Source organism: Atractosteus spatula, chromosome 25 (assembly GCF_055471065.1).
Source record: "Atractosteus spatula isolate fAtrSpa1 chromosome 25, fAtrSpa1.hap1, whole genome shotgun sequence".
Classification (NCBI taxonomy): Eukaryota; Metazoa; Chordata; class Actinopteri; order Semionotiformes; family Lepisosteidae; genus Atractosteus; species Atractosteus spatula.
In genome coordinates this window covers 8,587,905-8,602,035 of record NC_142730.1, presented here as the reverse complement: position 1 = coordinate 8,602,035, position 14,131 = coordinate 8,587,905, and the positions used below count along the sequence as shown (strand labels likewise).

General features: G+C 51.9%; 1 protein-coding gene across 1 annotated transcript in view; it reads left to right on the top strand.

Annotated features, from left to right (window-relative positions):
- The first annotated feature begins 3,719 nt into the window (after positions 1-3,719).
- Positions 3,720-14,131, top strand: part of myo1eb (myosin IEb) — a 35,131-nt gene continuing 24,719 nt past the window's right edge. Inside the window, exons 1-3 of the mRNA XM_088905900.1 lie at positions 3,720-4,126; positions 12,207-12,344; positions 13,090-13,179. Coding sequence (XP_088762026.1) covers positions 4,124-4,126; positions 12,207-12,344; positions 13,090-13,179 — 231 coding nt within the window. The 5' untranslated portion in view covers positions 3,720-4,123. The remainder of the gene's footprint in view (positions 4,127-12,206; positions 12,345-13,089; positions 13,180-14,131) is intronic.

Genomic DNA, 14,131 nt, shown 5'->3' with positions numbered 1-14,131 from the left:
CACACAATGTGGACAGTACAATAGAAGATGGTTCATCATAAATAAGATAAGATCACTTTATTGGCCATTTCTTGTATTAGGGCGGTGTGGTGGCTCTGTAGCTCAGGATCTGCGCCTGTGGCTGCAAGGTTGCTGGTTCAAATCCCGCAGCCGGCAGAGGAATCCTACTCCGTTGGGCCCCTGAGCAAGGCCCTTAACCCCAACTGCTCCAGGGGCGCTGTAGAATGGCTGACCCTGCGCTCTGACCCCAAGCTTCTCTCCCTGTCTGTGTGTCTCATGGAGAGCAAGAAATTGTATATGGCCAATAAAGTGATCTTATCAATAGTAACAACCAGAACGATAAATGTGTTGTGAGAACAACAAATAGGTGGTAGTGATAAAAAAGATGGCAGTCCAAGTCAGGAGTGCAGAGTGCAGAGATACATTGATTTCTGAATTGTTGCACAGTTGGCTTTAACTTGGGCACGCTGTTTCTGAGCCGAGCCGTCTGTGCTTCAGGAGTGCGGTTTGTGCCGGGGTGGTTGGGATCCTGAGTGTCGGATTGGGCTGGATGCTTGTGAAGAAGAAGAAGGGTTAAAGGGGGAAGAGCAGGGGTGTCCAATCCTGGTGCAGCCAGGGCCACTCCGTGTTTTCAATGTGTCTTTAAAGCAGCAGCACCTAAAGAGCAGAGAATAAGATCAGATCACTTTATTGGCCACATACAGCTTTTTGCATTAGGAATTTGTCTTTTTACATACCCCAGCTTGCTCTGCATGAGACACAGACAGGGAGAGAAGCTGGGGGTCAGAGCGCAGGGTCAGCCATTGTACAGCGCCCCTGGAGCAGTTGGGGTTAAGGGCCTTGCTCAGGGGCCCAACAGAGTAGGATTCCTCTGCCAGCTGTGGGATTTGAACCAGCAACCCTCCCACCACAGGCGCAGATCCTGAGCCACAGTGCCACCGCTCTGCCCCCTGCTGCTGAAGTGGCACGGCTCCACTGCTACCCAGCTCATTTAATTCATTAAGAACCACGTTAGAGTGAAAACCTGACACCCACCCTCCAGACCTAGTATTGGACACCCCTGGAATAGCCTGTTTATAACAAGCTGACTGGTTAACACAGCTTTTTATTGCCTTCACTGTTATCCATGAACAGTCATTTCCCAGCTCTTATAAAAAGCTGCAACTGCGGTATATGCCTGAAGTGTGTGACTCCACTTTGGGTTGGTACTCTGCTCTATCGCGCTCTGTGCAGCATCCGGTTCAAACCTGGGTCTGAACGCACTCAGACGGTGCGCAGGTGACTGCTGCCACCTAGTGGTCGGGAAAATGACTCTCCAATAAACTGTTCCACTACATCGTTTTGTAGAGGGCCCCAGGAAAGTTTAAATGTCACTCTGTTACCTGTTGCTAAAGCTCGGGAGCAGTTATGAATGACAGTTACTTTGTCAAGCAAGTCATTTGTGAAGTTAAGGTAGTTCTTGTTCTTGAGCCCTGGAGGCTAGATTCCTGTTGATTCCTGCTGGCTTGGTAACGACCCAGTTTAACACTAAGGATTACAACTAAATTGTTGTTCGTCTTTAGGGATTGGTGATGTAAGGGTGACTGATGGAACCTGTGGGGTTTGGAGGTTCCTGCACAACGTCATCATCATCATCACCTCACTTTCGCTAACCGCTATCCAAGGAAGCACTGGGATCAAGTTGGGACACACCTTGGATGGGGAAGCAGTCCATCGCAGGGCACAGAGACACACTCACACCAGGGCCAATATTCCCAGAAGCCAATTAACCCCCCAGCATGTCTGTGGACTGTGGGAGGAAACCAGATCCCCTAGGAATCCCACATAAACATGGGGAGAACATGCAAACTCCACCCAGATAGCACCCCAGGTACTGATAAGTGGAATATGGAATTGAACCCAGGGCCCCAGCACTGCTGACCACTGTGCCCTCCTGCACAATGTGATAACCTTTGAAGTTCTGTTCTGGAGTAAGACCTTTGAGTGTCAAACTTGTTTTTAATAATAATAATAATTGCTTACACTTATATAGCACTTTTCTGGACACTCCACTCAAAGTGCTTTACAGGTAATGGGGATCCCCTCCAGCACCACCAGTGTGCAGCCCCTCCTGGATGATGCGACAGCAGCCATAGTGCGCCAGAACACACACCACACACCAGCTCTCAGTGGGGAGGAGAGCAGAGTGATGAAGCCAGTTCAGAGACGGGGATTATGAGGAGGCCATAATTGGTAAGGGCCAATGGGAAATTTGGCCAGGACGCCAGCGTTACACCCCTACTCTTTTCGAGAAACACCCTGGGATTTTTAATGACCACAGAGAGTCAGGACCTCGGTTTTACATCTCATCTGAAGGACGGTGCCTGTTTACAGTATAGTGTCCCCGTCACTATACTGGGGCATTAGGACCCACATGGACCGCAGAGTGAGCGCCCCCTACTGGCCCCACTAACACCTCTTCCAGCAGCAACCTTAGTTTTTCCCAGGAGGTCTCCCATCCAGGTACTGACCAGGCTCACACCTGCTGAGGTCCAGTGGGGCTGCCAGCTGTGAGTTGCAGGGTGATATGGCTGCTAGCCATATTTTACCCCTCCAAAATAAAACAGACAAAATGGAGAGTTCTGCAGGACTTTAGACAGGTGGTCTGGTGCCGTCTTGACCCCCTTCTTCGGCAGGACACTGCTTATTCAGCAGCCCTATCACCCTGCAGCTCCCAGCTCCCAGCTGGCAGCCCCACTGGAGCTCAGCAGCTGTGAGCCTGGTCAGTACCTGGAGGGGAGACTCCTGGGAAAGCTGAGGTTGCTGCTGGAAGAGGTGTTGGTGTGATCAGTAGGGGGTGCTCACCCTGAGGTCTGTGTGGGTCCTAATGCCCCAGTATAGAGACAGGGACACTGTACTGTAAAAAAGCTCCATCCTTCAGATGACACGTAAAATCGAGGTCCTGACCCTCTGCGGTCCTTACAAATCCCAGTTGGTTTCTAGAAAAGAGTTGGGGTGTTACCCCGGTGTCCTGGCCAAATTCCCCCCTGCTCTTTACCAATCATGGCCCCCTAATAACCCCCCTCTCTGAACTGGCTTCATTACTCTGCTCTCCTCCCCACTGAGAGCTGGTGTGTGGGGAGCGGACTGGAGCATCATCCAGGTGGGGCTCCACACTGGTGGTGCTGGAGGGGATCCCCATGACCTTAAAGTTTGGGTTGTCGCTGTGCACTAATATCTTGAATGAGGAGGAACACACGTTGTTGTTGTGTCCATGTATTAAAATATGGCTAATCATATATTCATTATATAAAATATAGCACAACACTATACTCCTCCCCAGACAGATGGCATGGTCCTTTTTCTGGTGTCGTAAATGGGGGTTTTATTCTAATCTTTGCAGTTATTGCCCCTGTCTCCGTAACTAAACCAAATTTTAAGATGCCTACATACTATATATTCATAAATATATATTACTCATATTCGCATTTGCACATACAACTCTGTTTATCTTTCAAGAAAGCAGCAGGAAAGGTGGATAGTTCAGGTGGGTAGCTGCGTCAGCATGCGTAGGCTGCAAAGGAACAAGTACACACAACGTTTCGGCCTTCTTCAGGTGTATAGGAATAAACCTATTACTTGTTCCTTTGCAGGAAAGGTGGCTGTTTATTTTTAAGTCCTTACCGCGGCCGGTTTCAGGTGAACCTGCGTTCCGGGAACGTACCGCAAGGGGGCGCTCCGCTCCCTGCCCGCCGCCGCCGCCGCCACCTCCTCGCTGCGCCGAGAGCGCAGTACCCACAATTCACCTTCGCCGGTGCGGGCTTACCTGTCGCGGCTTGTAACCTGTTCAGCCGCTGGGCGCTGTTACCCCGCGCCAGCCCCTCCTTAAAAAACAAACTCGGATTGGGACGGGGAGACCAGGAGCAAGGCCGACTGAGGCTCGGAGGATCACGCACAAACCCCACTTATATCTCGGGTGGCGAAGTGGGTTGTTCGCGAGTGTTATGGATATTATATGAGCGCAGTTTTCCAGATTGTCAGCCCTCGGGAGTTTTGGTGAAACTGGACGCGTTTCGGAGACTGCTTTTGAAGGATTTTCCCTGTGCATTTTTAGATTACAGGAAGTTGCTTGAAAAAAGCCACAATGGTAAGTTAAAGTGATTTAATCTGCCTTTCCGAGGTGTTCAAACATTGCGCAGTCAAGCAAGTATTTATTTAGTATTGTAGATATCCCTTATAGATTATAGATATTATAGATATCCCTTTAGGGTCGGTGGCGTCCTGTTTCTTTCGGGAAATCTCGGAAGTTGTTTAAAAGAATTCCTCCTTCAGAGTTTGTTCCACGGGGTTTCTCGCAGTTAATGAGATCACACGGAAAGCTGCTGGCGGCGTTTCGCCTCCTGCTTTTATAACAGGAGTGTGAAGAGTTAGTAAATTCGCCGGGTCTTGAGCGCCTTTCCTTCGTTCAAGAAAAATTGGGGGGAAATTGATGCACGGATAGCATGGAGAGGTCGCGGAAGGCTTGGATAGGCGGTGAATTGTGTTGTTGTTGTTGTTGTTGTTGTTTGAACCTTTCCTTGAGATTCTTTTAATCTCAACCTTTCCCGCTGGCGACTGCAGCCCCCTCGGGTGTGAGTCAGTCTCGGTCGGGGTGGAGTCCCCAGGTCAACCCCAGCTGCACGTTTCCTGACTCCTGTCAATGGATCGTGCCATCTCGTCATTTTATTTGCACAAAGGGTGGTGGGAGCATGGAACCAGCTCCCCAGCCACGTGCTTGAAAAGCGGGATGAAGTCCTGGGAACAGTTAATTACGGACTCCCACCCAGGCCAGATGGCTTCCTCTCGTCCGTCAGCTTGCTCCTGATCTCGTGTTTTGACCTGGCCGTCAGCGCTGGCAGGTCTTTAACCGTGTGCCTCTTTCCCTTGTTGTTTTTTCCTCAGTTGTTAATATTTAATCATGCGCCACAGGCCGATCTGTCCCGCCAGCCTGCTGCCTGAGTGGATTGTGAGTGGTATTGCAGAGTGCAGGCATGGGGCTGCTGCGCTGGGGGTCACAGTTAGCCCCAGTGAGAAGGGCACAAGTAGAAACTGTGCACTCCTGGCTTGACGACAGGAGGCGTGGTCTTTACACAGAGAGTTGTGGGTGATGGTAACAAGCTGTTCCAGCCACGTTGGTGGTGGTGGTGTGTCCCGGTGATCCTACAGGAGAAGGTCGGATATACTACATTTCCGAGGATATCTACAGTGCATCTTGTGTAGGGTGATAACAGAAGCAGGTAATCTTCTCCAAGTGTCGTTTAAACTGTAATAACTGCGCTGCGTGTTCAGATTTACAGCTGCGGTCTAAGACTGTGAAGCTATCCAGAGGCTGCAGGGAGCACCAATATGGGATCAATAACTATGTTCTTTTTACGTGATCTATCCAGCGCCTTCCTCTAGTGCCATGACCACCTTACAGCCTGGTGTGCAAGTGAATTTAAGGAAAGAGAGGGAAGAGTGTCATTGAGTTTGTCAGGTGGCGTTGTGGTGACTACATAGACAAATGGGTGTTAGCGTGGCATGTGAGCTGGAACTGAGGCAGTATGGTGGCGCAGTGGTGAGCGTTGTTGCATCGCAGCACTGGGGCCCCGGTTTCAATTCCAGACCTGGGGTGCTGTCTGTGTGGAGTTTGCATGTTCTTGGGGGGGGGGGGTTCCTCCAGGTGCGCCAGTTTCCTCCCACAGTCCAAAGACATGCTTGTGGGTGAACGAGCCTCTGGGGAGATTGACCCTGGTGTGAGTGTGTGTCTGTGTCTGCGTGCCCTGTGATGGACTGGCGTCCTGACCATGGTGTACCCTGCCTTGCGCCCTTTGCTTGCTGGGGAAAGGCTCCGGCTCCCCCACAACCCTGAACTCTGAAGCGATTAGAAGATGCAAACCTGTTGGCTTCATAGTGTGTTCAGGAATAATTATAAAATGTGAATAATGTCATGGGTTCCTACTGGTGACGAGGAAATGGAACGGTTTCATTACAGAAAAGCTTTCATTCTGTAAAAGCCGGACCTGCTGTGCAGGTAAAGAAAGCTCAGTTCTGCTGGGCCCGGGCATGCTCATATTCAGGCTGTAGATGTTCTTAGCTGCTTGGGAAACAGATGTGAGGAAGATGAGGAAGGAGGGGTCACAGGAGGATGTGCGCAGGCGATCGAATGTAGGCAATGAATTGATCTTGGCCAGGTGGGCTCTTATTCTCTCGCGATGCTGCGCCCAGTGCCGGGGGCACATTGTAGCTGTCCGACAGACCGAATCCTGTGGGACCAGTGTCTTTCTGATCTTAACCCGAAAGATCTGGCCAGAGAAAACGCTGCCTTGTGCACGATTCTGGACCCGGTCTCGGAACGCAGCCCCACTGGAGCCCAGCAGCTGGGAGCCTGGCCAGTACCTGGGTGGGAGACTCCTGGGTGGGCTGAGGTTGCTGCATGAAGAGGTGTTAGTGGAGCCAGTAGGGGGCGCTCACCCTGTGGTCTGCGTGGGTCCTAATGCCCCAGTATAGTGACGGGGACAGTGTATTGTAAAAAGGCGCTGTCCTTTGGATGGGATGTAAAACCGAGGTCCTGACTCTCTGTGGTCATTGAAAATCCTAGGGCGTTTCTTGAAAAGAGTAGGGGTGTTACCCTGGTGTCCTGGTTAATGTTAGTGTTAATTTCACTGTACTGGCCTCCTAATAACCCCCCTCTCTGAACTGGCTTCCTCACTCTGCTCTCCTCCCCACTGAGAGCTGGTGTGTGGGGAGCGGACTGGAGCATTATCCAGGTGGGGCTGCACACTGGTGGTGCTGGAGGGGATCCCCATTACCTGTAAAGCGCTTTGAGTGCAGTGTCCAGAAAGGCGCTATAGAAGTGTGAGGAATTGTTTTTATTAGTCCACCTCCTGCACTGTCGGGCTCCTCCTCTTTCTGGCGGATTTCTGGGCTGGAAGGGTCAGGGCAGGTTCTCCCTCGGGTCTGTCTTCCTCTGCTTGCGCTGACAAGCGCCGACCTGCCTGGCGTGCCGGCCTGTGGAATTCCAGGCTCCTCCGCAGAGCAGCAGGAAGGGGGCAGAGGCGCTGGAGGAATACGCCGAGCAGAGGGGTGCTGATGGTGCCTCAGCTCTCACCTCTAACCCCACACTGCCTCCCTCTGTCTCTCCCAGTGCCTCAGCTCTCACCACTAACCCCACACTGCCTCCCTCTGTCTCTCCCAGTGCCTCAGCTCTCACCACTAACCCCACACTGCCTCCCTCTGTCTCTCCCAGTGCCTCAGCTCTCACCACTAACCCCACACTGCCTCCCTCTGTCTCTCCGTGCCTCAGCTCATACCACTAACCCCACACTGCCTCCCTCTGTCTCTCCCAGTGCCTCAGCTCTCACCTCTAACCCCACACTGCCTCCCTCTGTCTCTCCCAGTGCCTCAGCTCTCACCTCTAACCCCACACTGCCTCCCTCTGTCTCTCCCAGTGCCTCAGCTCTCACCACTAACCCCACACTGCCTCCCTCTGTCTCTCCCAGTGCCTCAGCTCTCACCTCTAACCCCACACTGCCTCCCTCTGTCTCTCCCAGTGCCTCAGCTCTCACCACTAACCCCACACTGCCTTCCTCTGTCTCTCCCAGTGCCTCAGCTCTCACCACTAACCCCACACTGCCTCCCTCTGTCTCTCCCAGTGCCTCAGCTCTCACCAATAACCCCACACAGCCTCCCTCTGTCTCTCCCAGTGCCTCAGCTCTCACCTCTAACCCCACACTGCCTCCCTCTGTCTCTCCCAGTGCCTCAGCTCTCACCAATAACCCCACACAGCCTCCCTCTGTTTCTCCCAGTGCCTCAGCTCTCACCACTAACCCCACACTGCCTCCCTCTGTCTCTCCCAGTGCCTCAGCTCTGTTCGATGCTAGTGATGTCAGATAGGCAGCAACCCCGACAGTGATATGTGACAGGGTGGGAAATTGCTGCAGTGTCTTTCCAGCCTGCTGTTCTCTCCTCTTCTGATCTAATCAGACGGCGAGGCTGGACAGCTCCTTGCCAGGCCCCTTTCACAGATCCTCTCGAACAGATGGCACTGTTGCAGAAAAGAGGAACGAAATTAAAAGCAAGAAATTAACTTAGAAAGTGAAAGAAGAACAGGAGGAGAAGGTCTGCCTGCGTGTTTTTTCTAAGCAGCAGTAGTTGTTGACAGAGCCACAGAGTCTCATGGTAGTTTAAGGTGTTCAAGTGTGCGTAGGGGCTGGATTGATTTAGACAGGGTGATCCTTGTCTAAAGTCTTCATCTGAGTTGTATGTTCTCCCTGTGTTCAAGGGGGTTCCCTCTGGGAGTTCTGATTTCCTCCCACAGGCCAAAGGCATAGTGACAGATAAATTGTCTTCTGGGAAAACTGGCCCTGGTGTGCACGTCCGTCTGCCCTGCAACGGACTAGTGTCCTGTCCAGGGCGTACCCCGCCTTATGCTCGTTCCTTTCTAGAATAAGCTCTGGCTCCCCCTTGACCCCAAATTGTGTAAAGAGATTAGGAAATGTTCAAACAGAAATGCAGAAGTAAGGACTGTGGATAATGGTCACCCTGTGTGCGCAGTTAATATTGACAGCTGTTATGAGTGTCATTTTCAAAGGCTGACTCTGTCTTCATTATGGTTGAAAAACACAAGGCAAATAGTGAAGTGGCCTTTGTCTTAAGAAAAGAGAGCAGGGTAGATAACAGATGGGGAAGATGCCTGGTGTATATTTAATCCAAGAATCTCCGTCCACTCAGGAATCCTTTGCACCAGCATTGTGTGATCTGACTCTGATAGTGGACTGGTCCACCTCCAGGAGGGACCTGAGCTGCGACACTCTGTGGCTCAGTGTTTGCGTGGTCCTCCATAGATATGGACACGGAGGCCGCAGGTGTTGGTGCAGATCTGTGTAAAGTGCTGTGGCGTGTTTGACACGCCTGAACCACAGCTCCCTCCTGCAGTTCCCCTCGAGGCTGTCTGAATTGACACATTGGCCAGGTCTGCTGTTGCCTTCACCGGACACACCGGAAGCTGCTGCACCGATGTGTCTTCAGTGAGGTCAAATCAGCCTGGTTTCCCTCCAGTACATGGAGAAAAGGCCCGGTCTGTTACTTGTTACAGTGCTGGTGCATTCGACAGATCAGGCTATTCCTGCTACAAGCTTTGTAAAGGAAGGTATTTGTCCTTCGTTTCCAATAGAGTGTAATCCTTGTTATTAATGAGTTTGACTTCCTTTAACGAGCAGTCAGTCTGATCAGGGGCGGTACAGTGGTCAGCACTGCTGCCTTACAGCTCTGGGGCCCTGGGTTGAAGTCATGGGGCACTGTCTGTGGGGAGTCTGAATGTTCCCCTTGTATTCTTGTGGGTTTGCTTGCCAGGATAGGCTCCTGCTCGCCTGCAGCCCTTGATTAAAGTGGTTAGAAATGGGGTGGCTGGAATGTGTCTGATCAAACTTTTGTCTCCTCCTGCATCCCATCTCTTTCTCCAATCGAAGATTCCAGTCTCGTTTCCAAGTCCTGGCTGGATTTCAGTTGAGAACTTTCTACCGTCTCGTGCAAGAATACAGTTAACCTGCCCGTCCGTCGGCGTCTTAACGTTTTAATGTCCACGACCTGACTTTGGAAGAGGCAGCAAGATTCACTGACCTCTGCTGGCACCTCAGCTCCTTCAGAATGAAGTGTTGAGTTGCTGCAGCTCGTGTAGCTTGTATAGCTGAGCAGGATCTAAGTCCCATCCTCTTCCCCCCTGGGGCTGGACGGGAGGCTCGGAGGCTTTCAGAAGCTTGCGTCCCCTGTGGGAGCTGTAATTACTGCCTACATTGGTTTTTTTATAGGTTCCTAAACCTGTCATTTAGTCCCTGTGGTGGCTGTGCTGAGGTCCGTTTTTAACTATACAGGTCGCAGTCTGGTCTCCCAGCCTTCCCCGAGCTGTGCTGGCAGTACAGTGCTACAAAAAACCCCACGCGATCGCAGGGAGAACATGCAAACTCCACACAGACAGCACCCCAGGGCCCCAGCTCTGTGAGGCAGCTGTGCTGACCACCACGCCACCGTGCCGCCCCTGATCATGCCCTGACTGCTCGTTAACAGAGTCGTGACGGAAGCCAGCGTGTCAAACTGGGGGATAACGAGGATTAGGCTCTGACTTGGGGAACAGGATGTCCCCATACTAAGCTGCCACACAGTGAGGAGGTGACCTGTGAGTTTGCACCACTGATGCCACAGGTACTGGTGCATGCTTCCAGCAGCTACATAATGGAAAGTTTTAAAACTCCTGTGCACAGGTGGTGGAGAAAGGTCTTTTTTTCCTGTGTGTCAGGTTACTGCCTGGCACCAGTAACCTTTTCTGCATCTCAGACGTGGGCGAGGGTGCTAACCAATCATGACAGATCTTAATCATGACAGCTGTACAGCTGTGATGCGGTGGGGGGGGGGGGGGTGCGGACACTCATGCACACATCTGTCACATCTGGGTCGTCTTCAACCAGGAATTCAGAGGACAGTCATCCCTGCCAAATCGCACTGAGGTGCAGCTGCTGCCCTGTGTGGGGTAATTAATTCAAAGGTTAAAACCCTTTAAAGAACGGGACGTCGTGATCAGAGCTGCCGGCACGTTTATTGTGCAGTTGACTTCCCAGGAGGTGCACACACCCCCTCTGCAGTTGTCCGGCTTGCCTAGTGAAAGCAAGGCCAGGTGACTTCCTCTGCAGTGTCGGCCATCGTTTGTAAGAGAAGAGAGTCGCTTGCCTGTTCAGAGATTCCGATATCGTCTGAGTTCCTGCGTGTCAGATACGTATATTGAAATTGACGTTAAAACTTATTCTTGGAAGTGGGCGGCTTGGATGTGCCGTGGTACACATTGCTGCCTCGCAGCGCTGGGGTCCCGGGTTCAATTCCGGACCTGGGGTGCTGTGTGTGTGGAGTTTGCATGTTCTTCCTGTGCTCGTATGGGTGGCCTCCGGGCGCTCTGGTTTCTTTCCACAGTCCCAAGACATGCTGGTGGGTTAGTCGGCTTCTGGGAAAATTAGCCCTGGTGGGCGTGTGTGTATCTCGGCCCTGAGATGGACTGGCGCCCCGTCTGGGGTGTACCCCACTTTCATGCCCACTATCCCAGTACGATAGGCTCTGGCTCCCCTGCGGCCCTGAAGTGGAACACATGGTTAGAAAATGGATAGGTACAATGGATGGATATATAGTTTGAAGTGGATTCAAGTCTGAGAACTCACTTCAAGGGTGGTGGGAGTATGAAATAAGCTACAAAGTCACCTTACTGAAACCTTTGGCTTCATTCAAGAAGCTACTGGATAGGATTCTTGGATTAATGAGCTACTAACTCCCACCCGGGTTACATGGGCCCCTGTCCTTTGTGACCTTTCTTAACATGTCCTGTTCACCCAAGCCAGGGATGTCCAACCTGGTCCTGGTGCGCCCCAGTTCGGCAGGATTAAGCCTTACAACCGGTTTCTAAAGACATGGATCCTTCTTAAATATGCTGTGTTCTATTAAGGAATCTCGAAGCCATGTTGAACAACAACCAAAACATGATTCAGCCCTCAAAGACCTTCACTAAAATATTACTTGCTTATTTAAGCACTGGCTAAAAGAAGTGTTCCTTACTTAATTGTTAAATAACAGGTGATTTAACGTAACCTGTAAGAATTAACTGCTTTAGGCTGGAGACCCCTGCCCTAAGTACAGGCCTGAATTTTTTCCGGGACAGGAATTCAAAATCTAATGTGGGATGCAAGCGCAGACTAGCCTAGTTGTTGCAACTGCTCTCTGCCCTTCTCCAGGCTCAGCAGTGCTCGATCCAGCGTGCTGCGCTTGAAGCATGTGCAAGCACGAACTTGCTCTTCTCCATTGACTGTAGAGGCCTCCGGCTTCCCCAGGCAGCTGAGGACAGAACTTCCCCGGTCCTACACACACCTGTCGGGTTCTGTTCCCGCCCAGCCCTCTGTTACACAATCAAACCCTTAATTGACTTAATAACAGGATTAATCTGAACTATTCTGGCTGTTTTCAGACCTTAGACATGTTTGACTTTGCCTTTGACTGAGTGAAATAAAATCCTAAATGACAATGTAGAAAATTGTAGGAAATGGCTTGGCCCAGAACAGCGACGCAGTTACTTCTGCAAAGGAGCTGTGCTGAGGTGGAAGGTCAGGGGTCAAGGGTCAGGGGGTCACTGGCGTGACCCTTTCCTGACCCTGCCTCCGGGTGTCTCTGCTCCTCAGGGCAGCAAGGAGCGGTACCACTGGCAGACCCAGAATGTGAAGGTGAGCGGGGTGGACGACATGGTCCTGCTGTCCAAGATCACCGAGGACGCCATCGTGGACAACCTGAAGAAGCGCTACATGGACGACTACATCTTCGTATCCTTTCCGCTGCCCCGATTCCGATTCCTTTCCCCCTCGGGAAGTGAAGTGTAATCTTCCAGGCTGCTGTCCCCCGTGAGTTTGGGACTTTGGAAGGAAGGCTTCCTTGAGGTAGACAGGTTAAGCAGACCCTCACGAGTGATTTTAAAAATGAAGAGGGCTTGTGAAGTTTGAAAATGGTTATCCTGAGACGCAGAGCCCTGCTTGACATAGGCGTAAAAAATAGTCCCTTCCAAGTTTCTGTAAAATAATTGCAGATGTCGGTGTTACTCTTGCACTGTTCAGTTATCATGGGGAAAAACATCCAGGATTCTGGGGTCAAGATGTCATATAAAAGAACGCGACACGCTTCCAGGTTAATTTCTCCTCTCGGAGAGTGGTAGTTCCACAGCCCCTGGGAAGTGAAGGTGAGGACAGAGGGGGGTGTGGCAGGGATGAAGGGGGGTCAGAGGGGGGTGTGACGGAGATGAGGGAGCGTGGCAGAGATGGTGGGGAGGGGGGGTCAGAGAGGGGGGTGTGATGGAGATGAGGGGGCGTGGCAGAGATGAGGAGGGCATGATGGAGGGGGGTTTCAGAGGGGGGCATGACGGAGGGGGGGTTCTGAGGTGGCGTGGCAGAGATGAGGGGGGTCAGAGGGGGCTTGGCAGAGATGAGGGGCGTCAGAGGGGGGGTGGCAGAGATGAGGGGAGATCGCAGGGAATTGAAGTGGAGAGGTCACTGTCCTTAACAGGGATGCTCTCAGACCTACATCGGCCCCGTGCTGATCTCTGTCAACCCCTTCAAGCAGCTGCCCTACTTCACGGACAGGGAGATTGAGATGTACCAGGGGGCTGTGAGTATCCAGCCAGGAGGCTGCCTTGAGCTTGTGGAGGAAGGGAATAGCGTCCCTTCAGTCAGGGTCTCTAGCCATTCCACTTGTGCCTACAAATCACCCCCATCTAATCCATCACTCCTTAGACCAGCCAGTTCCTTATCTTAATTATGCTGATTGCCAACTAAGCGGTGCTGGATTTGGATGCAGAAATCCGTGTGTAGCTCGATTGGCAGGGATGAGTCTGGGTCAGGGATGCCTTTGTGACCACTGACCACCAGCATTCAAAGGACACTCATTCCGTGAGCATCTAATTCTCAGAAGTTTTTCAGGCAGTAGATTGCCAGGACACTAGCAGGTGGTGGCTGGTGTTTTTCTGGGGAATAAAAAGAATTAAGAGGCCTCATGTGTGAGGCTCTGTCTGCGGGCCGCCATATTCCTTAAAGACACGTGGTTTAAGGGACAGGGGTGGTTCAGTGATTAAAAACAACTAAGCTCCCCGCAGACGAGCAGTTTGTGCCTGGGCTGGGCGGATCGAGGCAGGCCAGCGCCTGCAGGAGCCCATGTCTGTGCGTACAGCTGGCTGCAGGCGCGCGGCCTTCTTCATTACTTGTACTTGCGGCCTGCGTGACGGAAACCTGGTTCTTCAAACTTCCTGCACGTTAACTCTTACTGACAACTGCTGAAAGACAGTTCTACAGCTGGTATTCCCTGCTTTCACTGATGTGGTAGGCAGATTTCAACGTGTGCGTGGGAATACGGCAGGAGTCCCTGTGTTGGCTTGTGTCCGTGTATCTGTGGTCACTGCCGGTGATAGTATGTGGAGCTCCTTCTCTCGCATACACACGCAGCACTTGGGAATGCCGTTCCGTCGCCACGGTTACTCCACAGCTTGAGTCAGATGTTGGCAGGAGCTGTAACAACAGGGGGAGGGGACCAAAATGAAGTCTGGCGCCATCTTGTGGGGGGAAAA